The sequence below is a fragment of the Cyrtonyx montezumae genome, unplaced genomic scaffold (assembly GCF_038088225.1).
Source record: "Cyrtonyx montezumae isolate F1298 unplaced genomic scaffold, pur_monq_1.0 scaffold_32, whole genome shotgun sequence".
NCBI lineage: Eukaryota > Metazoa > Chordata > Aves > Galliformes > Odontophoridae > Cyrtonyx > Cyrtonyx montezumae.
The window spans coordinates 116,629-139,758 of NW_027072037.1; the positions used below are offsets into that span (position 1 = coordinate 116,629).

Consider the following 23,130-nt stretch of genomic DNA (forward strand, 5'->3'; position numbering starts at 1 on the left):
AGGTTGGGGAGAGGTGGGCTCAGCCTCTCCAGGTATCAGGGATGGGATGAGGGGGGAGGCCTCGTGTTGTGCCTGGGGAGGGTCTGGCTGGATATTGGGAACAGTTTCTTCTCCAGTGAGCAGTCGGGCACTGGCACAGCTGCTCAAGGGGTGGGGGAGCACACAATTGTTAAGGTCAGAAAAGACCTCATAGGTCCTTGACCCACCCAGCCCAATGACCACGTCCCTCAGTGCCACAGCCCCACGGCTCTGGAGCACCTCCTGGGACAGCGAGCCCCTCACTTCCCACTGTGCCGCCGTCTGGCTGCTCTTTGGAGTAGAAATTGTTCCTAAACTCCAAGCTGCACGTGGCACGTAGGGATGTGGTTGAGTGGATGTGACGGCGTCGGGTCGACGGTTGGATTTTATGATCTCAGAGATCTTTCCCAAGCTGCATGATCCCACGGTTTTATGACTCTATGGCTGTGGAGGGTTCCAGCAAAGCTGCATACAGATGTGGGGAGCAACCTGATGCCCACAGCCTGAGTCCGTCACCCAAACCAGCTCCTCCCACGAAGAGCACACGGCACGGATGCGGGGCAGGGTGCGATGAGCTCCAGACCCCGTGGTCGAGGATGGAGGAGAAGGGACGGCAGCCGCCCCACCCCCACCTCACCCTCCTCACCTACACCCCCTGCTTTGCACATCCATGCTGAGAACGGGAGCAATGCCCAGCGGCAGCTCCTGGTGCCCGCGCGGGCGGTGCTGCCGCCTCTAGGCCTTCTGGCACTCGCTGCACCAGAACTCCTTCCTGCCCGCGTCGCTCTGGCGGTGCCGGACGAACTCGGAGGCCCAGGCAAAGCTCCTGTTGCAGCAGAGACACAGGGTGAAGTGATGCAGGTCGGCGTGCGTCCTCTGGTGCAGCACCAGAAAGTTCTGGCTGGAGAAATTCTCCACGCATTCGGTACACGTATATGTAATTTTCTGAGGAGACAGTGGGAACGGGTTGGGCTTCTCCCACTGCTCCCCGCTTCCCTGGGTGGCAGTGCGGGGTGCCAGGCTGGAGCAGCCCTTGGTGTCGGAGGGAGGGCAGAACCCCGTGGCCGCCCGGATCCGCAGGTGATGCCGGATTTTCTTCTTGGACATGAAGGCCTGCTCGCATTCGATGCAGACGTACGGCACCCAGTTGCTGTGGCTCCTCTGGTGGATGATGAGGTTGATTTTGAGCAGGAAGTTCTTCCCGCACACCACGCAGCTGTAGTACTTCTCTCGGGAGGAGTTTCGCTGGCAGGCAGCGGTCCTGCCCGCGCTCCCCTCTGGCTTTCCCAGCAGGTCGGCCGAGCCGCTGGGATCCACGTGCGCTGCCGTTTGACAAAGGCCTGGCATCTCCTCCCTGCCCAGCTCTTCAGGAGCATCTGCCTCCAGATCCCGGCCGCTGCTCCCTAAGTCTTTCAAGTCCTCCTTTTGCAGACCCTCCTCAGCACCGATCCCCTCCTGCGGGACCTCTCCTGGGATCCCCACCTCAGCACCTGCTGGAAATTTGGCAGAACCCAAGCATCATCCTTACGCTCAGTTCTGAGTGGCATACAGACCCAAGGGGCTCTCCCAACACCTCCCCCACTCCTCCCCTAGGAGCTGCTACCAACGCCAGCACCACTCCTCCCAGCCCAGTGCCTTCACCCCTGGACCACAGCAGGGCACCACTACAGTCCATCATTGCAGACACCCCAAGGGACAACAAACATCACTGAGGATGGGAGGAGTCCGAAACATACATCAATGGCGCGTGGTGCTTTGCACTATGCCATATCCCGTTCTTATACAGTTTCAAAGCTGGTAACTGGATTTACGGCGCTAACCCCTCCTTGGCCCGTCTGAATTAACGCAGAAAAACAGTCCAAAAAGCCCCAGGAAAGCCCCATGCGGACTCTCTGAAGCCAGCAGGAGGGAGGGAGGGCTGTGCCCCCCACCTGCTGCAGGGGGAGGGGATGGAGGCAGGCTCAGGGTCAGCACTTCCTGGCAGCACACGGAGATGGGGCAGGCAGGGGAGGCAGCTGAGTGCCTGAGGTCTGCTGGGGCACCAGTGGCTTCCTGAGGAACGTGCACTGCAAGGGCAGAGGTGGGGATTACAACCTTGGGTGAGACACAGCCAGGGCTCGGGGTCCTTCATGATGCCAGACTCGCCAGGCACTCACGTGCACTACTGTCATGTGCATCCGATGGGCTGCTGCTGTCCTTCAGGTTCCCACATCTGCCCTCAGGAGGCTGCTCTGCCTCCACCTGCCGCAGGGCTTCACTGCTCACACAGCCAGGATTGTCGGGCTCTGGGGACAGAAGAGCACTCATTGTCACCAGCAGCTGCTGGGGTCCATGGGTGCCAGAACAGAGGATGAGGGTCCCCTCCCGGGGTCTCAGGGCACTGGACTCTGCACCAAGGGAGACTTCCAGGACACAATCCCTGCACTCTGTCCCCATGGCTGAGGGCAAGGACCACCGGTGTGCTGGTAAGCAAGCAGGAGCCAGGATCCAGGCGAGACCCAGCATCACTCACCTGCAGCTGGCTTCAGGGACATGGCTGCACCCTGCAGGTCTGGCTCTGCTGGCAGGCATGGCTCTCCTCTTTCCAGCTGCAATAAGACTTCAGGCTTGGCTAGGTCACAGTCTGTTCAAGGGCAAGACAAACATAAGAGATGTGACAGCATCTTTGCAAGTGCACCCACCGTCTTCTGCGTGCACTGTCATCATACAGCCCAGTTCCTGCCTATCTAAACCTCATCTCCAAGCAGAGCAGCACCAAGCTGCACGTGGGAAGCTATGGGCACAGATAGGGACTTCTAAGGAGGATGTGAAAAGCACCCTCTGGCTCATCTGATAATCCATCCCTGCTCTACCTACAGTTGCTACAGAAACCCGTTCTCCCAGAATTCCCTCATACAACAGGTATAAAGTGCCCCGGAGCACAGGAAAACAATCTGACCTGCTGCAGGATTCTGCTCATGCCTCACTTCTCACCCGGGCTGTGCTTGGAGGGGAGCCCACGAGATGCCAAGAGGTGGCCCTGGCATCGGCTGCAGGGAAATCCAAGCCCCCTGCTCCCTCATCTCAGCGCTGGACAGAATTAATGACAAGCACAAGGGTTTCAGGTTGGGCAGAGCTCATTTTCTTCCTAATGTCTGCTAGGATGCTATGCTTTGGCTTTAGAAAACCAATAACACACTGCTGTTGCTGAGCAGTGCTGCACAGACACTTTGGTTTCTTGGCTTTTCATGCTGCGGCACGAGGAGCTGGGAAGGGGCAGAACCTAAACTGGCAGAGAGATATTCCACACCAGACAACATCATGGGATACCAAAAGGAAACCCGCCAGGGGTCCTGGCAGTGAGAATTTGTATGGCAACTCAGAGAGAATGGCATCCCAGCTCCTCACAGTGAGGAGACACTGAGCACTTATAACCCCCTCCTGAGTCCCCCAAGCCCCACTCACTCCCAGAGGAAACAAGAATTGGAGCTGACTGTTTGGGGCCGGAGATTCCAGGGAAAAGTACAGGAAATGGACTCAGAGAGAGCAGCCCTGATGGTGAATAGTGAATGCCAAACTGGCACGGATGCATACACAGGGACATCAGCATTTCGTAGTTGCTCTGCATTACACTCTGGTGCAGCTCCTTCTGTTCATCATCCAGGAGGGCCCACTCGTCCCTGCTGAACTGCACAAAGACATCCTTGAAAGTCACTGGCACCTGCAAGCAGAGGGCTGGGCTCAGCACAGCCGCCAGCTCCCAGACCCCAACAGCCCCATTAGCAGCCCCACAGACTCACCCGAAAGGCCCCATCAGCTCCTCCAGGCTCACTCTCAGCCCCCCTTCCTCCCATCAGCCCATTCGACCTCTGGTAGCCCCATATGCATCCCATAGGCTAGCTCACTGCTCACAAATCATTTCTCAGTCCTTCAGTGGCCTGTAATTGACCCCCAAACTTAAATCCAGCCTGCATCACCCCTCTCCCAAAATCCCTGTACAGGAACCCCCATGGCTCAATACCAGCCCCAGACGTCCCCCAGCCCCATAATGGCCCCATAAGCAGCCCCCACCTTCACCCCCCAGACCACCAAATGACCCCTCAGCCCCAAACTACTCAAGGAGCATTTCCCCCCCAGCCTCAGGCCCCAGCTCCACAAAGTCCCCATCAACAACCACCAGGCTGCGAGGCAGCCCCACAGACAACCTCAGTCCCCTGTAGCCCTACAAATGGTCCCCAGTCTGACACTCAGACCCCCATCAGCCCCATAACGAACCCGTACGTTGATCCCCCGCCTCACAGACATTGCCCCAGCCCCCAGGCTGACCCTCAGCCAAACAAAGGCCCCGTTAACAGCACCCAGTCTGACTCCAAGCCTCAAAACAGCCCCATACCGACCCCCGAGACTGATCCCCAGCTGCCCGAACACCCCCCGAGGCCCAACAAGCAGCCCCCAGCTCGATCCCCAGCCCCCCAACAGCCCCAAATGGAGCCCCCAGACTCACCTCTGGCTCCACAAACACGCCTCCAGCCCCCTCCCCCCCTTCAGCACCATAAGCATCCTCTAGGCAGGCACCCAGCCCACGAAGGACCCCCTTCAGGCTCCCAACGCCATCAGCGACCCCCAGCCCCAAAGACACGCCCTGAGTGCCCCCTAAGCAGCCTCCAGCCAACCCCCGACCCCCAGCAACTCCACAAGGAGCTCCCAGACTGACCCCCAGACCCCACCCCAAATGCCCCCAAACGGCCCCATAAACATCCCCCAGGCCCACGACAGCCCCCTCATCCTCCATAGCGCGCTCCCAACCCCCACCAGCAGCCCCCCACACCCTCCCCGAGCAAGACTGTACCGAGGGCAACTGCAGCCCCCAGGCTCCCCTGTCCTTCAGAGCCGCCTCCGTCCGCTCCAGCCGCCTCTCCAGGGTGTCGATGCGAGCGTGCAGCTCTTCCATGACCCACACCGACGGGACGGGACGGGACGGGACGGGACGGGACGGGACGGGACGGGACGGGACGGGACGGGACGGGGCAGCCCCCTCCGCCGGCCCCGACCCTCCCCCATCGCGTCCACCGCCGGCCTCGTGCAGGCAGCGCCCCCTGCTGGCCGCGCGCGGCCCTGGTGGTTCCCGCGGCGGTGGGGCAGTTCGCCGCCGTGCAACGCGCCCTCCGGCCGCCAGGGGGCGCTGTGGCAAAGGGCGGCGGCGCAGGCGGCACCTCCCGGCGGGACGGCGCCAGGTGCAGTCGAGGCGGCGGCGGCGGTTCCGGGCGCGGTGCAGGTGGGCCCGGGGCGGGGGGAGCGGTTCGGTGGTACCGCGTGGGGATGGGAGCCGGGTCCGGGTGATGCTGCGTGGGGAGGGGAGCGTGGGCCCGGTGTCCTCGCTCGGAGTTAAGGCGTCGGTGTCTCCACGCAGAATTGAGGCCCTGGCTTCGGTGCCCCCACGTGGAATGACGGCCCCGATCCCGCGGTCCGGGAGGGGCGGACCCCGGCCGCGCGTTCCCGCATTGTGGGCATGGCCCGGGTTTGCTGTCCCCACGCGGAGAGTTAATGCCCCGGTCGTGGTGACCCTGCGTGGGGGGAAAGCTCCGTCCTGGGGTGCCCACACAAAGGGAATGCGAAGGGTTTGGGGTCCCCGCGTGGTGGGAAGGAACCCGTTCGTGGTGACCCCGTACGTGGAGGGAAACCTGGGGCTGGGGTCCCCACGCAGAGTTAAGGGCCTGGTGCCACCGTCCCCTGACACACTTAAGAGCCCAGTCCCGGTTTCCCAATGGAATGTGAAAGCCAGGATCCAGCGTCCTGCGTGGGGAGTTCACATCCTGGTCCTGGTGTCCCTTGTATGGGGGGAAGGCCAGATCTGGGGTCCTGGCCTGGAATTAGGGCCACGCTCCTGGTGTCTTCACGTGGAGTTGATGTCCTGGTGTGCCCGCGCAGGTCTTAATGTCCCCATATGGCAGGAAACCCAGTCCCAGCGTCCCCACGTGAGAAGCTCGGTCCCGGTGTCTCTATATGGGGAGGGAATCCCGCTCCAGATGTGTCAAAGCCTCACTGCTCTCCCTCCCACCCTCAGCAGCCAAAGGAGGACCCTCCAGGACGCCGGGAGCAGGATCGCTGCCGGCCTCAGCCTCTCCTCGGAGCGGGACATGGCCTCCGCGCTCCCTGGGGGCTGTCTGTGCTCATCCAGCCTCCTTCCAACGCCGGGCGAGGCCGTGCCGAGCAGCACCGCCAGCATCTCCTTGTGGACGGTGGTGGCCGCTGTGCAGGCGGTGGAGAAGAGCGTAGAGGCCCACGCCTCCAGGCTGCTCAGCCTAGAGCGCAGGACGGTCACCACCGAGAAGAAGTACCTGGACTGTGAAAAAACGGTGGTGGATTTTGGGAACCAGCTGGAGAGCAAGCTGACCGTGCTGGGCACCCTCATCCGGGAGTACGGGCAGCTGCAGCGGCGGCTGGAGCACATGGAGAACCTGCTGAAGAACAGGAACCTGTGGGTGCTGCGCCTGCCCCCCGGCCTCAAGGTAACAAACAGCTCTTGGGGGGACACCAGGACGCCCCTGGGGGGCACTGAGTGTGCCCTGATGCTGGTGGCACCTGGTTGAGGTGTCTTTGACTCTCATCAGCTGCTTGTGTACAGCTGGGGGCGGTTGTTCGTATGTGTGTTTGTGTTGGGTTGGATCTCTCTCTGCAGAAGGACAGATGGTTACTTAATCCTGTTTTTCCCCGTGAAAATTGCACTGAGGTAAGCAGAACGCTGAGAAACGGAGCCCAGAATTGGCACAAATGGACACGTCTCTTCAAACTGAGGATCGTTTTTGTATCGTGACGATGCTGTGAGGCAGAATTTCTTTTTTCAGCACTTGATTTATGGTAGCCGTGATAAATAGAAATGCCAGAGTTCTCTCTTTGCAGTGCTGTAAGGGTGGTGGAGGTAGCGGTGCTGGGGCTGAGTTTGTGACTTTCAATTTCAGGCCCCGGAGGCATCTGAAGGTGACACTGCCTGCTTTACTGAGCAAGAGTGGGAGAACCTGGAGGAATGGCAGAAGGAGCTGTACAAGAATGTGCTGAGAGGGAACAGCGAATCTCTGAGCTCTCTGGGTAGGTAACACTTCCAAAGTCACTTCCTGATGCCTCTGGGTTGGCTGTTGGGGGAACTTTTTCCTGCCCTCGGGAACCAAGGTTGTAGAAGCACAGAGAGGTCTGTGCCCACTGCCAGCACAGAGCACGGCTCACGTTGCATCCTGTGCCTCAGTGTCCAGCACTGAGTGGGCTGTGGCTGCTGGCTGTCCGGGAGCCCTGCTGTGTGCCACACACAGCCTGCCAGCCCCTTCCCTCAGGGCCCAGGGTGTTTCTGGCTCTGGGATGGAGTTGGCTGCCCGAGGCCATCTGCTGCAGGGAGCTCTCACTGAATGCAGTGTTTTGGCTGATGAAGCTGTTCTGGGGCTTGCAGCTGCTGCCAGTATTGTTTGCAGAGGTGCATTCCTGCATGTGACTGCAGGCTTGGCTTGTCCCTGCAGGCACCCCGATCCCTTTCCTGTCACCTGCAGCAACCAGTGCAATTTGAAGCAGCACAGGAACATTAACATTTCCGTTCCTCATTAACATTTCTGTTCCTCAGCAGATTATGCAGTGTCCAAACCCGATCTGTCCCGGCTCCAGAGAGAGTCACCCTGCAGTGAGGTGACCTCAGGGCACAAGGAGATTCCTGCGGAACCGAGTGCAGGCAAGAGATGAATTGATTGCACTTTTATCCTTGGGGATAATGGCTGTGTAGTGATGTCCCCACAGAGAGGATATCACGAGGTGTGGGTTTGATCTTTCCTGTTAGCAGTGTCTGATGTTTAGACAATGCAGGCAGCTCAGGGCAGCCATGAGGGAGTGTGGTGCCCTAGAGAACAAGAGGAACTTAGAGGGAAAAAAACAGCATTCAGGGGCATGAAGGGAGTGCCTGTGGGGCTGGGGGTCACTGATGGTGTTGGGGAGCTGAAGGGGTCCTTCTGGGGTGGGTGTCTGCCTAGACTCAGTGAGTGTTGTTCTGAAAGTGTGTGCTTGGATGTAGCACCGGGGAGGATGCTGTCCTGAAACATCAGCTGTGGGGTGAGGAGGAAGCCCCTCCCTACAGAGCTGAGCTCCCAGCAGAATGAGCAGGAGATGCTGGGGGGAGGCCATGGAAGAAACTGGGGTAGCTGGGAGCAGCGAGGGAAGAGCCAGAGTGTGCTGTGATAGCCAGTAAAGGAGTTCCCTCTTTACATTAGCAGACTTCGCCATTCCAGAGCCGAGCTTTGCAGGTGCTCTGAAGCAAAACGAAGAGGTGTGTGCGGAGGAGCAGGAGGCCACGGAGGGTGCAGAGTTCACTGAGCTCAGAGTGGGTGAGTTCTGAGCAGTGCCACTGTGTGCTGTGCAGGTGGAGATCCAGGGAGAGCCAGTGCTGCATAAGGGCATCCCAAATGTTCCCACTGTGGGACAGCGTGTTCAGGGCCCTGGGGAGAGAGCTGGAACCATGCTGAGGTTAGCAAAGCAGACTGAAGTATTGTGGACACTTTTACAAGCAGGAGGGTTGAAGTGATGGGTAGACAAAGCACTTCTGATGTTTTTCCCTGGAATTTCTTCTCAGCGGTCTCAGAAGAAGGAGCTGTGCTCCAGAGGATCCCAGCAGATACCTGAAGGCTGGGTCAGTCACCAGCAAGCTGGGATAGCTCTTTTACTCCCAATAGCAATGTAATGCTTGATTATTAGGCTGTTCCCAGCTCACCAGTCATTTCCTTCTTTCGTGCTTTCTCCCTCACTCTCATTTCTGGTCTCTGCTTTCTTCTTGTGCCACATCAGAGGCATCCAAAGGACTTGCTCAGTTTTTGATGTTCTTTGCCCTGCTGTGAGTGCTCTTTCTCATGTCCTCCTGTAGTGTGAGCTCTGTGTGTTGTCTCCACAGCACAGTGAACTGGGAAGTGACACTGTCCTTACAGGAGGCTGATCCCTGTTCAGATTCTGCCCTCCCACTGCCCACAGCTGTTCAAATGGCTGTGTGCTGACAGCTTCCATCCTTACCCTTGTTGCTTTTCCACCTTTGGGGCATATTCCTCTCCAAGTCAGCTGAAATAAAGTGTTTGGGTAAAATGAGAGACAAGAGAAAGTTCCAGATAGGTTTATGGTGAATAGAAAACCTCCCAGGCATCAGCTCAGAGAAGAAAAGCAACGAGCCCTCAGAGAAAACGTACTGCCATGGGGAGCCCACGGGGGATGCTTCCCTGTTACATACAAAGCAGCAGCGGGCACATCTCAAATCAACAACTGTGAGTGTTGGTGTGTTCCCTTTCATTAAAGAGGCTGCATGGGTGGGTTACCACGTCCTGGGAGGAGAGGGAAGGCTGATCCTGTGGAAGGGGCCAGCTCTCTGAAGAGTGTGAAATACTGGGGTGCTGGTATATGGAGGCCAGCAGGTGCACTGGGAAGCAAAGTCCTACCCCAAGTTGTTGAGATCTTAGCACCTGGGAGGAGGAGGACAGCTGGAGGCGATTTTGGAAACTGGGGAGCAGTGTAGTATTCTGTCTTGGGTGGCAGCACTTGTCTCTGCTCCCTGCCTTGTGGCTTCTTGCACTCGCTGCTGAGCCAGATGAGAGGGAAGCATTCCTGTGCTTTTCACTCAAATTCTGCCTTCTGTTGGTCATTCAGTTGACGCAGTCAGTACGGCTGTGTTCCGTGCTCCCCGCATAAGGAGCCTGTGTGATGTGAAGGTGGGGATTTCAGAAGCATCTCCCACCTCCCAGCAGTGAATGTCCCCTTCGTTTTTCTCCCCAGTTCCAGCTGACGAGGTGATAGCATTCAAAATAGAGCATCTGGATTCTGATGAATGCCTGCAAAGCTCAGAGTGTCCCACAGCTTTATCCAGGGAATCAGAAGACATGGTTTTCCAGAGCGCCAACGAGGCACTGCCCTTTGACAGTCAGTACAGCTCTCCTGTGCCCCTGGGAAACCAGAGCATGAGCAGGCTGGTGCCATCTGCTTCTGGGGAAGGTGATCTTGGTGAAATCAGCACCGTCACGTTCTACAGGCAAGACTATCCTGAGGAGAGGCCTCACTCCTGCGTTGCCTGCGGGAAGGGCTTATGTCTGAAGAAGATGCTGATGATGCAGCAGAATCACAGCACGCTGGGTGGCACTGAGCCCGGTGAAGATGAGAACATCTTTAACCATCAGCCTCACCAGCAGATCCACGTTGCCACGGAGACCTTCAAGCAGAACCAGAAGGTCAAAGCCCCTGCTGGTGTTCCAGCCAAGGACAAGGCACGTGGCAGCGCCAGGTGCATGAAAAGCATCAGCGCCAACCGCAGCAGCAAAGCAGGTCACCCGCAGGGGAAGCCTTACAAGTGCAGCAAGTGTCAGGAGTGCTTCTCCCAGAAGAAAACCCTCATCATCCACCAGCGTGTGCACTCGGGCCGGAGCCCGGGGGTCCTTTGGTGCTCGTACTGTGGGAAGACTTTCAGCCATCCCTCCAATCTGATCCGCCATCAGAGGATCCACACCGGGGAGAGGCCGTACCAATGCAATGAGTGCTTGAAGCGTTTCACCCAGAAGCAGCATCTCCTTCAGCACGAGAAGATCCACCTGCGGGAGAGGAACTGCAAGGTCAGGAGTCATATGAAGGAGGCCCCGCTATAGGGCTTCGAGGTTTTGCAGGGCTCACGTGGCCCTGCTGCCCCTGGGCGAGGAGGCCAGGAGAGGACAGAGTCTCTGCTGCTCAGCATTAAAGTCTCTCCATCTATTTATCATAAAGGTCCAAGCAAAGTAGAATTAGGATCCACCACGGCATGGCTGCCCTCTTCTTCGTGGTGGTGATGATGCAATACCTCATAGCTGGCTGAAAATCTCTGAAGAACAAAAGCATTCAGGGTCTCTCCAGGTTTGAGTCAGTTATTCGAACTGGTTCCCACAAGGTAAAGTTTATTGAAGCAGCTGTCTCACCTGGAGTTTCCCTGGCTGCATTCCTTGATGAATTTCTGCTGTGCTCAGTTTCATGGGCAAGCTTGAGTGACGTGTTCGAAAGACTCCAGGAAATTACACACGTGCACGAGATGAAGTCTCACTGATGACTTGCTCTGGATTTGTACTGCAGTGATGGGGGAATTCACTTTTTGTCTTGCTTCTGAGCACACCTAACAGAGCCAGCATCGCCTGGGCTCCTCCCAGCACCTCTTGGACTCCCAGTGGAACTGAAACAGGAAACAACTGGTGAGCCAGAGGTGGTGCTCAGCTGTGCTCTCAGGCTGAAGTGAGCTTTGGGATAACGTTGTGCTAACTGCCTCTACATTAACACCTTTTCCTTTGTGTTTAGTTATTGTCTTCATCTCCCTTTCCTCCTGGTAGCGTGGGGTACGTGTGCTTTTTTGATATTAGAGATGGGCTTTCATTGTATTCCAGAATGAAACATGTTCAGCCAATGGCCCAAATACACTGAGCAACTTCAGGGCTCACAGTGCTGCCTGACCTGGATTAAAGCTGCTACTTGAAGTATTCAAGTAGCATCAATCTCATCCCATCCCCAGGAGCCTGCTGAGGGGCAGGGGCAGGTGGCTGGCTTGTGCTTGCAGGGACAGAGGCACTCCTCGGGCTCCCGCTGGGCACATATGTGAGCCTGCAAGCTCTTTTGGCCCAGGAGTGAGCTCGCTGTCCAGTAGCACCTGCCCTGACATCAGAGCACAGATCGGTAGTGCTGCTGTGCCTGCTGCAGCCAAGCAGTGAGGCCAGCCCTGAGCTCTGGTTTAAGCCAACCCGATTCCTGCAGAATATGGAGCAGGTTGGGGTGAGCTGCTCGTGCTGCGGGAGCGGCACAGGAGAGCAAACCACTGCAGGCATTTCCCTGTGACATCTCTGCCCGTGGCCCCTTCTGACTGCTGCTGAGGTCTTCAATTTCCAGCACGTCTCTGTGTGGTGAACCTCTCTTTGTGCACTCACCCAAACAAGCCACCTCTGGGGACAGAGCATTCAGTGTTTTGTCACTTACCCGGTGGCCACTCGCTACCACGAGGCAGTGAACACTAACTGCGTGCCAAGAAGGATCCCCTGGCAGTTGGCAGCGCAGGGCATCTGAAACCCAGATGATCTGCTTGGGCCTCTTGGGTAAGGGAAAGTGATCCATCCTCCAGTGCTTCCTGCTGACAGCCCTTAAAGTGCTCGTTTCCTTCTTCCCTTCTTGTTATTTGGACTGTGAGCCTCCGGGGCAGGGAGTCGCTGCCATTTGGAAGGTGCTGGTTAAACCTGCAGCAGTAGATACTTGAGGTTTTTATTACAGCATCATTAAACTTGAATGGATGAAAGCTGCAAAGCCTTAAGTGCTCCTTTCGTGTGGGTGGGTGGTTTCCCTTTGGAAAGCACTTTCCTTGGCCCTGAGTGTGCGTCCATAGGGAAAGCCTGCAGGTGGCTGCTGAGCTCCTGGGTGCCCTGCTGTGTTTGCAGCACCCTGCCTCTCTGACAGGAGGACACACGCCTGTGTTGCTGCATCAGAAACACGGTGGGGTGGGTTCTCATTGGTTTCTTTTGTTGGTTATTTTTTAATGCCTCAGTGGAGCCTGAGCAGGGAGCTGTTTGCCACGTGCCTATGTGAGGTCGAAGTGGCACCGCAGTGCTGATAGCACCTAAAAATAGGATGTCAATAAGGTCCTGTGCGGTCCTCGCCCTGAGGAAGAGCAAATCGATGCTGCCAGAGTGTTTCCAGCCCCCACAGGATTGCAGCCATCTTCAGTTCTGCCCATTGGAGTGGAGGCAGAGCGGGAGTATTCTGGGATGCAAACCCAGAGGTGCTGCAGTGGTGCTGTGTGACGGCAGCAGCCTGAATCTTAGGATCACTTTTATTCTACAACTAAAGGCAACGTTTCTGTGCTGTTACAGCATGGTGCAGAAGGACAACAAAAGCCTTGGGAGTGTGCCACGTTACCGCCTCTGCTCCTCACTGCACTGCTGCTGTGTGTGTCCTGGCACTGACCTCTTTGTCATTGTTGGACAGTTTGGTTTTCAGCAGGAGCTAAATAAAGAAGCTGCTGCCCACTGATGGGTGTTTGCATCTGAAACGCATCTGTAACCTCAGCCAGAGAAGAATCAGCGTGGGGATAAGTGACAAGTTGGATGTTTGCAGAATCACGAGGTTGGAAATGGCCTACAAGATGATCCAGTCCAAACATCCAGCCATTCCTGTTGTTACCGCAAGCTGCTAAACCACATCTTGTAGCTCCTCATCCAGACACCTCTTGAACACTGCCAGGGACAGTGACTCCACCACCGCCCCGCTCAGGCCATCCCAGTGCTGCAGTAGTGTGAGCTGGGAAGGGTTACGTGCTCTTAGGAGCACTCCCCTGGTTTGGAATGGGTGACTTCACACATCAGCCACCACCGGAGCATCAGGAGCACTTGAGGTGCTCCGTATTGCACTGCTTTTTGATGCCACCTTTGATAATACAGATGAAGCAGTGAGTCACAGTTGTATTTGAGATCCATCTGTATATTTATAATTGATCTCAGAGCTATTTTGAGGTTTGTGCTGCTTAATAAAATTCAGCCCTGAATCCAGAAGAAATGTCGAGTGGTGCAGAAATGCGCTGCTCTTCCAAGGGGGAGAGAGAAGGATGGGAAATCCTTCCCTCGCACAGAGGCAGTGGTGCTCATGCTCACAGGATGGAGCAGAAACTGTGGGGAAAGGCCAGGGGAGATGCAGGGATCAGGAGGACGTATTTCAGGGGCACGAGGTCCTCCACAATCCCTCTGCTCTTAGGGCAGCTCCACGTCTTTTATTTATGACTAAAGGTTTCCTTTGTGAGAGCCTTTCTGAGTGCCTTGCAGTTGAGGCAGGGGTTACTCGCATGCCATGGGAATGCTGCCGCTTCGGTGTTGTGGAGAGGCACAGCAGCGTCCAAGCTCCTGTGCACCAATTAAACAGAAGGCACAAGAGTGTGTGTGGGTACAGAGAAGCCCCTGTCCCCGGGCAGCCCCTCACCAGCAGGACCAGAGCAGCACACACATCACAGAGCTGTCACCTGGCTCCGAGTCCAGGCTTGTAAGCATCCCCCCCTGGGGTGGGCCGGACCCTTTGGATGCACTCGAGGATCAGCACTGGGGCTGATGCTGTTTCATGTCTTTGTCAGCAGCTTTGCCCACATGCTGAGCATGGGGGAAGGGATGCCACCCCGAGGGGGCCGGGCAGGGCCCAGAGCTGCGCTGTGCTGACTGCCCGCAGTTCAGCAAGGCACAGCGTGCGGTGCTGCAGCCGGGTCAGGGCAGTGCCAAGCACGGATACGAGCTGGGTCCGGAGCACCCTGCGTGTTTTTGGCCGGACAGTGGAGCTCTCCCATTAGGACAGGGTGACACCCTGTAGGTGACACCCTCCAACTCCCAGCTGGGATCCCACCCTGTCCTGGGGACTCGGTGTCACCACAGAGCCCCTGAGAGGAGCCACGGAGACCTGCAGCAGCAGCAGCCCCGGACTCCTTCAGATCAGCGTGGCTGAGGACGGGGGACCGCAGGGGCTCCAGCAGAGCCATCCGCGGCGGGGGATCCCCAGGGAGCAGAGCCCACAGCCGCTGCTCCCTCTGCGGCGCCGCGTCCCCTCGCACCTCCGCGGCCTTCCCCGCGCCCGCAGCGGACCCCCTCCCCCCGAGGAGCTCCGCCCCAACCCAACCCCGAGCCGGAGCTCCCGGTGCGGGGCGGCGGCAGAGGGCGCTGCGGGGCGGCCCGGAGCTGCGGGGCGCGGGGCCATGGCGGTGCCGCGGATCGGGCGGGCGGTGTCGGCGCGGCTGCTCCGCCTGGAGGGCCGCCTGGTGCGGGCGGAGCGGCAGCTGCGGGCAGCGCTGGCGTTGCGGGGCCGCGTGCGGGCGCTGGAGCGGCGTTTGGGAGCGGCTCGAGGAGCGCAGCGCTGCGGGGACGGAGCGGAGGGTGCGCGGCAGCGCCGGGGCCGAGAGGACGCGGAGGGCGGTGAGTGGAGGAGGGGACGGGTGAGCGCTCCCGTGGGCGCTCCGGGGATGGGGGGAGGGGGCGAGGCGCGGCCGTGACCCCCTCGGAGCCGCTGTGGATGCTGCAGACGTTCCCGTTCCGTTGGCGCCGCTGTCCTCGTGGTGCTGGTTGTGCTCCGTGGGTGCTGGGGAGCACCGGCTCGGGTTGGCCGTGGGGTTACCGTCCCCAGAGGTGTCACGGAGCCCTGGGGACGCGGTCGGCGGGCCGGTTCGTTTTGGATGTAGGGACTGATGGCGCCTTATTTCTTTACGTAGAAGACGGCAGCGTCCGCGTTAAGCGAGAGGAAGAGTTGTGCACGGCAGCGCAGGAGGAGCTGGAGGCGGCGGGAGCTCCGCAGGAGCCGTGCCCGGGTGAGTAACTGCAGTGCCCCGGAGGGAAAAGAAACGGAGCCGTTCAGTTCCAGGCGCTGGTGGTCTCCAAACCTTTGATAAGAACGCTTGCAGGCTTTGAGCAGCCCTGGCTGGTCGGCTGCCATCACTTTAGTGGCACTGCTTTCCTCGCCCATCAGCTGCGGTGCTTCGGAGCTCACTGTCCTCACTACGAAGGGCAGCAGCACTGTGCGTTGGCTGTCGGTTTTCCTCGGCCTTCAGTTTGTGAAGCGAACCAGGATCTTCAGACCCTTCTGTCAGAATAAGCCAGGCTTACGGGAGCCTGTGTAAAATGTAGGGTTGCCAGGTCTCACCCGTGTAAAGTCCTGAACTTAAGTGCTTCTGGTGAGCTTGCCTTGGCCTTTCCTCTTTACAGAGCCAACGTTCTCCGAGCCTGAAGCTTCAGGGCAGACCAAGAGAGGCACAGAGGTGTGTGCCACGGAGCTGCCGGGTGAGGACCTCCCAGGAGACACCGGTGAGGACTCCTTGGGGAACTCACACTGTGGCAGTGGCCCCTCGGTGGCTCCTGACGTTTTGTCTTCCCCGAGGCTCAGTCGGTGCTTTTCGTACCTTTGTGAGGTCCCCACTCTCCTCTGCTTTGTGTCTTTCTCTGGTGTCTCAGTTGTGTACGTTTTCCCCAAGGAACAGAGTCTCAGATGTGTGCAGCAGCGGTTTTGTCGTGGATCAAACAGGAGAAGGAGCCGCAGTGCCCCGAGCGACAGAGCTCAGAGAAAGAGGAAATGCCCACGGAGCCAAGTGCAGGTCGGTGGTGAATTTCAGCTGAGATTTCCTGGGATAGCATGTCTAATCTAAAGCATTTGCAGATATATTAAAATATCGTGGCCTTGTAACATAGGCCATGAAAGGCACAAACCTCATTCTGCCAGCTGATGTTTGTTCCCAGGGCGATCAGGGAGTCATCCAGGATACTGCCCTGGTGTAAGTCTGGATCAGGTCTACCTACCCCTTTCCTTAGAGATTCCTGCTCTGGCTGCCCTTAGAGGCTGCACTTAGAGTCCTCAGAGCACAGCAGGAGAAATAAGAGTTGAGTTGTTCGTGCAGTGTGGATGATGCTGGTCTGAGCTGGCTGGCCCGTGGTCCCTCAGTGGAGCCTTCAGGTAGCAACCCTGAGCAGTTTCAGGGGACAGAAGTATCATGGAGCATGAGAAGCCCGAGCTGAAGACCGTTGAGGGAAATTAGTCTGGAAAACGAGACACTGGATACCTGCCACAGGAGACTTTAATTCTAGGAAGAGGAAATTTGCAGGGCAGTGGAACGAGAGGCAGAGAAAAGTGGGGTTTGCTTTGTCCAGGGTGAATGTAGAGCTGTGCCTAAGCTGCTGAGATGCCAGGTACCTTCTGGGTTGGATTGCTAGGAGTCGGGGAAAGCAGGAGGGGTGTCTGGAGGAGGGGCAGCTGTCAGCTCTGGCTGCTTTGTGCCAGCAGGGTTGGGATCAGCTGCAAGACTTGCGAGCCTTCCTGTTGCTCTGAGCTCCCTGCACAGCAGCCCGGCCTGCAGAGGCAGCAGCTCTCATGTGGGGAGGGGTTGTGTGCACTGAGCTGTTTGCCTGGCTTTGCTCAGCATGGACCTTTGCTTCTTCAGCTGTGCAGTGCAGCGCGGAGCTGCGGTGGGGTCTGCTGTGTGGGTCACACGGGGAACTTAGAGCTGAACGAGGGCTGAATTATTCACACAGATTGCAAAACATAAGTGCAAAAAAGACCTCTTATTTTCCTGGAGATTTTGTGTCAGTGGAACGCTGCTGTTTTCCCTCTCCCTCAGTGTTGAAGCCTCTCATCATACTTACTGTGTCCATCCATCAGTTGGCACCATATGGTCATCGATATGGCTTCTGGATACTGTCCTTAACTGAAAGACTGTGGAATCTGTCTGTTACAGTGCACGATGAGAACAGGAGGGACCCCCTGGCTGGCAGCTTTGTGAGCGTGATGCGTGACTCCGACTTGCTGGAGAGACCCGAGGAGAAGTTTCACGAGGATCCCAGCCCCACAGTGACGTGGGACAGTCAGTGGAGTTCAGAAATGATGGAAACAACCACCAGCAGGAACGGCTTTGGGGGTGAGGCTCAGTATGACCGAGCCTTCGCTGAACACCTGGGTCTCTTCAGTGCTCAGCAAAACGATGTCAGAAAGAAACTGTGCGTGTCCAGCAGATGTGAGGGGAACTCCATCCAGCAGGAGCATCTCTCAGCTCTGCAGGGAGCCCAGGCAGAGCTGCTGCCAGTCCCCAAGTGTGAGAACAGCCCCACCGAGGCGGCCTTCCAGCACCCAGTGGATGCTGCAGGGGAGAAGTTTGAAGGGCTGCCTGCCACGCACGGGCTGAGCACTGTGGGTAGGATGAGGCTTCATGAGCACAACGGCCTTTGCAGAGAGGACAGCCCGTTGGTGGGGAGCGGGGGGAAGCTCCCCGCAGAGAACTTGCTCTCCAGCCCCTGCGAGGCCGACCCGTGGGGTGTGTCAGAGGCACCCAGGGGTGGTGTAGTGACCCAGCAGCAGCAGAGTCAGGGCAGGGGGAAGTCTTACATATGCAACGACTGTGGGAAAAGCTTTGTTTGCCACTCCTGGCTTGTCCGACACCAGACCTCTCACACGGGTGAGAGGCCCTACAAGTGCTCCGAGTGTGACAAAAGCTACAGGAGAAAGGATTATCTCTTAAAACACCTCCGCCGCCACTCGGGAGAGGGGCTCTTCCCGTGCCACCTCTGCACCAAAAGGTTCGTGCTCAGGAGGAGTTTAATTAAACATCAGGAAAGCCACACGCAGAGGACACATCAGACTCTGGCCAGCTGGCCCTGCACAGAGATCAGGGAATCTGTGCTGCACTCCAGATAGGAAATCCTGCCCCGCTGTGGGCAGCCAGGCGGGTGCACAGCGGGGTCCCCCAGCCCAGCACTGCACCACGGGCAGGAGGTGGCTGTAGGATGGCAGCCCCGCGCCTGGGGATGGGAGAACATCGGTGTTTATTTTCCACAGAGTGCATCGGGACGGTCTCTGGAGCTGCCTCACAGCTGCAGGGGGTCGGACTCAATGGCCTTCAGAGTCTCTTCCACCTCTCTGTGATTCTGTGCGTGGCTGCGGGATACGCGGGAAACCTGCAGTGCTCACAGCTCCCAAACCCACCCTGGAGAGAAGCAACATCGACACGGCGTGCCACGTAACACTTTGGGCCGGAGGACATCCAAAATGTCATCCCAGGGTCCTGAAACAGACGTGGAAGTGACTCCAAGTGATTCAGCATCGGCTGAGCGTGACACCGCCGCCCGTGGGGGTCCTTCTGCGCGGCCTCCAAGTGCTTTCCCGCCACGGTATCGCAGCTGTGGGGACGGTTCGTACCACTTTCTGAATCCCGAAGTGTGAACGTTTGTCGGACGTTGTCCTTTAGGCGTCGCGTTCTCGCGTTTGCAGTGGGGGAGGAGCGCTGCCGGGGGTCGGACTGCGCTGCGGTGCCGTGAGGATGCGCTCCATCTGTAATAAAGAAGCTGTGGCCGTCAGCGGCGCTGAGCCTTGCCGGGTGGACGTGCGGGAGCTGAGGCCGAGTCACAGCCACGTTCCCCCCGCCACGGGTGGCGGTTCCCGGGCTGCGCGTCCACGCGCGGCCCCGCGCCGCTGTTGCTATAGCAACGCGACGGCACGGGCTGGCTGTGTACTTCCTTCCGATGGCGTCACGCTCGCTCCTCCTCCAATCAGAACCCTCCGAAAGCGGCCAACCTGGGGAGGCTCCGCCCCACGCGTCTGCGCTGATTGGCTCTAGTCAGCGCGCGCCGCGCGGGGGGGCGGAGCAAAGCGGCTGCAAGCCAACGGCGGAGCGAGGTGGGGTCGCGCGTCGCTCACTGAGCGTCTGATTGGCTCACAGCGGGGCGAGGGGGCGGAGCGGCGCGGGCGCGCGCAAAGATGGGGTCCCGGTGGCGGCGGTGCCCGCCGCCCCCGTGGTTTCCGTGCCCAAAACAAAGCCCACCCCCCCCGAGGCCGTGGATCCACAGCGTGGGCCGCGACGTGGGGACGCCTTCCCAGCAGCAGCGGGTGTGTTTGAGGCGCTTTGAGGACCCCTTAGAAATTGGGGCGGCTGCTGGAGGAGGGCGTTCCCGAGGAGCTCCTTCTGGGGGGGGGTGGGAACCGTCTCATCGGGACCCTCACAGTCTCTGTGGTGGAATAAGTAATAAAACTGGGAGCGAATCCGGAGCTCCTGAGGGTAACCAGGAGATTTCCGCTGTGTTTCTCTCTGTTACGTAGGAGGGGTTACATGTAAAGCCCACTGAGGGGGCAGCAGCGCCGGGAGCGGGGACCGCGCATCCCCAGGTTGGTGGTGGAGGGGAGCGGATGCACCTGGGAGCTCTCTGTGGTCAGATTCCGGCTGCAAACGTTGATGTGGTGGCTTTGAAGGCGCAGTGAGAACCTCTTCTCGCTGTGTTCGGGTTCAGACTGCAGCAGTGGGGGCTGCGTTCAGCCCTGCTCACCTCAGGAACATCCACATAAGACAAAATGAGTGAATGGCAGCACGAGAACACGTTGTAGTGCTTTGCCTTCAGTCTGTTTGTACACAGAGCGCGACGATTGCCTATCAGTGTTCGTAGGGCTTTATTCTTTGTTTGCATCACCTTCTGAGTCTCATTAGCAGGGAAGAACTCTTGGAGCCGGATCTGACGGGCTGCAGCAGCGCCTCAGGATGTGTTTAAAAAACATTCCGAAGTCTTTTGGCTTTTGATTACTTTATTCATTCAGAAACTCAGGTCTCTAATTCATTTACCGCAGGGTTTGGTTGTTTTTTTTTAAGACTAATTTTTGACTTGATTGCTTTAGAAAGCCATTGAGCCACGTTATCTTTGTGCTCCGTGTGGAAATGACACGAGGGGATTTGTCTGTGAGTTCTGTAGGCTGTGTGCTGGGCTGTGCTGACACTGAACAAAGAGGGCTTTTGAGGGTGTGCAGCACAGCACTGGCACTGAGCATCAAACACTTTCTGGTTTAGGTCCCTGGGACGTTTGGGAACGTGGCAGCACACGAGGGGAAGAGCCTGGAAGAGTGGAAGAAAGAACTGTGTGAGGAGGAGATGATGAAGGAGGAGGTGAAGGAGGATTACGGATCTGTAAGCGCTTTGGGTGGAGGTTAATTTTCCCTTTATTTCTGAAGGCCGAGGGATCTGTGCTGTTTCTGGCCTGGCTCTGGCTTCCACTCACTCCTCAAACCCTTGGAATCTTGCTGTGGATTAATCTTACTTCTGAATGTTTATGAGAGGAGGTCTCTGCAGTCTATAAATGCTGTAGGACTGTGAGTTTTTTAATGCCTCCATTTGTGTTGTCCACCCCACACTCTCTTGGTGTGAGATGCTCAACCCATGCACTGCATGGATGGAATAAGAGGGGGAGTGACAGTGTCTGCCCTGGCAGAGGGCTTGGGGCATCCAAAGATGAGGAGATGTCAGATGAGGAGCAAAGGAGAGGAAGGTTCAAACCTTAAAGCACAGGAAGCGTTTAAACACAGGAGCTGAGAAGCTGGGATGACAGATGGTACTGTGCATCTGTGGACTTGTTAATCATAGTTGAGTCTTGAGTTCCTTCATCATCCCCAGATCCCAGTGTGTATTGTTTTTGTGATTCAGCAGAGTATTGAACTGTATTTGGTGCAGAATGGTTAAATAACACCAATAACTCCCCAGGAAATGAAGAAATCTCCCTGGTTAGTGTTAAGTGCCTGATGAAACTTGAACCACTGCTTTTTAAATCTGAAGATCATAGAATCACAGGATGGCCTGGGTTGAACAGGACCTCAAAGATCATCTCGTTCCAATCCCCTGCCCTGGACTGGGTCACCAACCACTGGAGTAGGCTGCCCAGAGCCACAGCCAGCCTTGAGTGCCTGCAGGGATGGGGCATCCACAACCTCTGGGCATAGAAATGCACAGATGAGAGTCCCTGTGCTTCCTCAGCTTTCGGGTGATTCCTTGGATTCACAGAAGAGCACGAGCTGCTCTTGTCTGCAGACTGGAGGAGTGGGATCGCTGCAGACCCGAGGAGCCCTGGTACGTGCTTACTCTGCTTTGTGACACTTCGGTTCTGTTTGGGAAATGCTGATTTAGCTTAACCTCATTCTGTTGCTATTTCCAGACTCTCAGATTTGAAAAGCCACCAAATAATGAGATGACGTCATTCCACGTTTTGTTCTTCTCCTCATATTTTATGGACAGAGCTGGAATCTGCAGATGACAGCCTCTTATTTTTCTTTTCTTTTGCACAACTCTGATTGCTAAAAAAAGGGTCCGTGCCGTGCACTGCCTGGGAAGGAATTAGCTGGAGAAAAACAAGTGTGTGTCAGCAAGGCCGTGAGGAGCAGCTGCGTTACACCCGCGTGGCTCTGTCACTTGGAGACCTTCCTCTTGTGAGCACTTGAGTTTCTGATCTGATTTCTGGAATGTTTTAAACTTTGGAAGAGAAATTCTGCTCCCCCTGCTTCCTAGCCCTCCCCTTAGGTGTTAGAGCAGCTGTGGCAGTGCAGCTTCCTCCTCATTGGACCCATCTGCAGAGGGGAAGGGAGAGGTGCATTGGGCAGCTCAGTGAATTCAGGTGGGCTGGGCACTATCTTTGTGGTGGAGAGAGTGAGTCAGGTGAAAGCAACAACCCTAAGTTCTGTGTTGTGTTCCCTGTGCAGACTGCCGTGTTACATCGGGAGGAGAGCAGCACTGCCATCGTGAATTGGAGGGATTTTGGAGAGGTCTTGGCCCAGGTGTGCCATCAGCCCGTCCTAAATTAAACTGCAGATTAAAAAAGGAAAGGGGACTTAAGCTTTGTGGGCTTGTAGGATGAGGGAGAGAGGGATTCTGGTGGTTCCCTGCTCTCTTGTCCACTCCTCGTGCTGGTTGTACAGGTGTACTCACCATGCATTGGGAACGTTGGCTCTTTGGAGATGTGTATGGGGTGAAAGCAGAGGTTTGGGATCTCATTGTTCCAGGCTGATGTGTTCCTGTGCTCCAATCCGAGCTGCAGAGCGAGGCCGGGACTGCAGAGAGCACAGAGCTGTGTGTGCCATCTCCAGGAGGACCCCGAGGGGTTTGCAGTGAGGGGGTGACACCCGTGGGTCCCCGCAGGCTCCATGTGGTGGCAGCAAGGAGAGCTCACAGCTCTCTGGGGAAGGAGGGAGCTCCTTTCCTACCAACAAACCCCACCAGGAGGAGGACTGTGTGAGTACAGAGTGTAGGAAGAGTTTCACAGTGGGAAGGCAGCTTCTGAAACGGACTCACAGCGAGAGGAAGCAGGTGTTGTCATCCCAGTGCACGGACTGTGGTGGGAGCTTTGGTCCCCACGCAGACCTGGTTGGGCTCCAGAGACTCACACGGGAGAGCAAACAATGAGCAGGAAGCTTCACAGAGAAACACAGGCTCACCAACCACCTGTGAACTCACACCGTGGGCTCCTGGGGGGGGGGGGGGGTGCTCTGGGAGGCAGTGAGAGGCTGACTGGTGCTGGTGGTGGTCGGAGGAGCTGGGTTGCATTGGTGGCTGTGCCCAAAGCATTATTAAAGGAGTGTTCTGCTCCTAGCCAGCAGCGTGGGGTGTGCCTTTGTTTCTGAGATGCTGGACGGCCTTCGTGTAAGAGAAACGGTGGTGCCCCATCCCGGGACACAGCCACGCTCGGGGGTGGGCTCAGAGCACCCGACATTGTGGGGCTGTCACTGTGGGGAGGGGGACCAGATGGCCACGAGAGGCTTTGTCACCTCAGGTGGTTCTGTGGGCACGGGTGGGGCTTCCCACGGGGGCCGAAAGGAAAGCAGTGGCCT

The 23,130-nt window shown here is 57.4% G+C and overlaps 3 protein-coding genes across 3 annotated transcripts; 2 read left to right on the forward strand and 1 right to left on the reverse strand.

Moving 5' to 3' along the window:
• Window positions 1–753: 753 nt before the first annotated feature.
• LOC136053868 (zinc finger protein 282-like) lies at window positions 754–5,058 on the reverse strand. The gene is given in 6 exon segments (XM_065744822.1): window positions 754–1,511; window positions 1,950–2,303; window positions 2,531–2,641; window positions 3,592–3,718; window positions 4,847–4,952; window positions 4,997–5,058. Coding segments are annotated over 6 exon segments (1,518 nt in total).
• A 1,061-nt stretch (window positions 5,059–6,119) lies between these two features.
• On the forward strand, window positions 6,120–18,239 carry LOC136053925 (zinc finger protein 777-like). The gene is made up of 8 exons (XM_065744897.1): window positions 6,120–6,506; window positions 6,957–7,083; window positions 7,607–7,708; window positions 8,241–8,354; window positions 15,233–15,328; window positions 15,723–15,821; window positions 15,995–16,108; window positions 17,243–18,239. The coding sequence occupies exons 1-8, from the start codon at window positions 6,135–6,137 to the stop codon at window positions 18,193–18,195; spliced, it is 1,977 nt and encodes a 658-aa protein (XP_065600969.1). The 5' UTR covers window positions 6,120–6,134; the 3' UTR covers window positions 18,196–18,239.
• Window positions 9,725–10,648, forward strand: LOC136053917 (zinc finger protein 777-like). The gene has a single exon (XM_065744888.1). It carries the CDS (start codon window positions 9,756–9,758, stop codon window positions 10,638–10,640), a length of 885 nt encoding a protein of 294 aa, XP_065600960.1. The 5' UTR covers window positions 9,725–9,755; the 3' UTR covers window positions 10,641–10,648.
• Window positions 18,240–23,130: the final 4,891 nt, after the last annotated feature.

Excerpts from the sequence above, each read along its gene's own strand:
- LOC136053925 (XM_065744897.1), top strand. The coding sequence starts at position 6,135 with ATGGCCTCCGCGCTCCCTGGGGGCTGTCTGTGCTCATCCAGCCTCCTT. Across the intron at positions 6,507-6,956 it reads GCCTGCCCCCCGGCCTCAAG|GCCCCGGAGGCATCTGAAGG; the intron begins GTAACAAACAGC and ends TTTCAATTTCAG. Across the intron at positions 7,084-7,606 it reads CGAATCTCTGAGCTCTCTGG|ATTATGCAGTGTCCAAACCC; the intron begins GTAGGTAACACT and ends GTTCCTCAGCAG.
- LOC136053917 (XM_065744888.1), top strand. The coding sequence starts at position 9,756 with ATGTCCCCTTCGTTTTTCTCCCCAGTTCCAGCTGACGAGGTGATAGCA.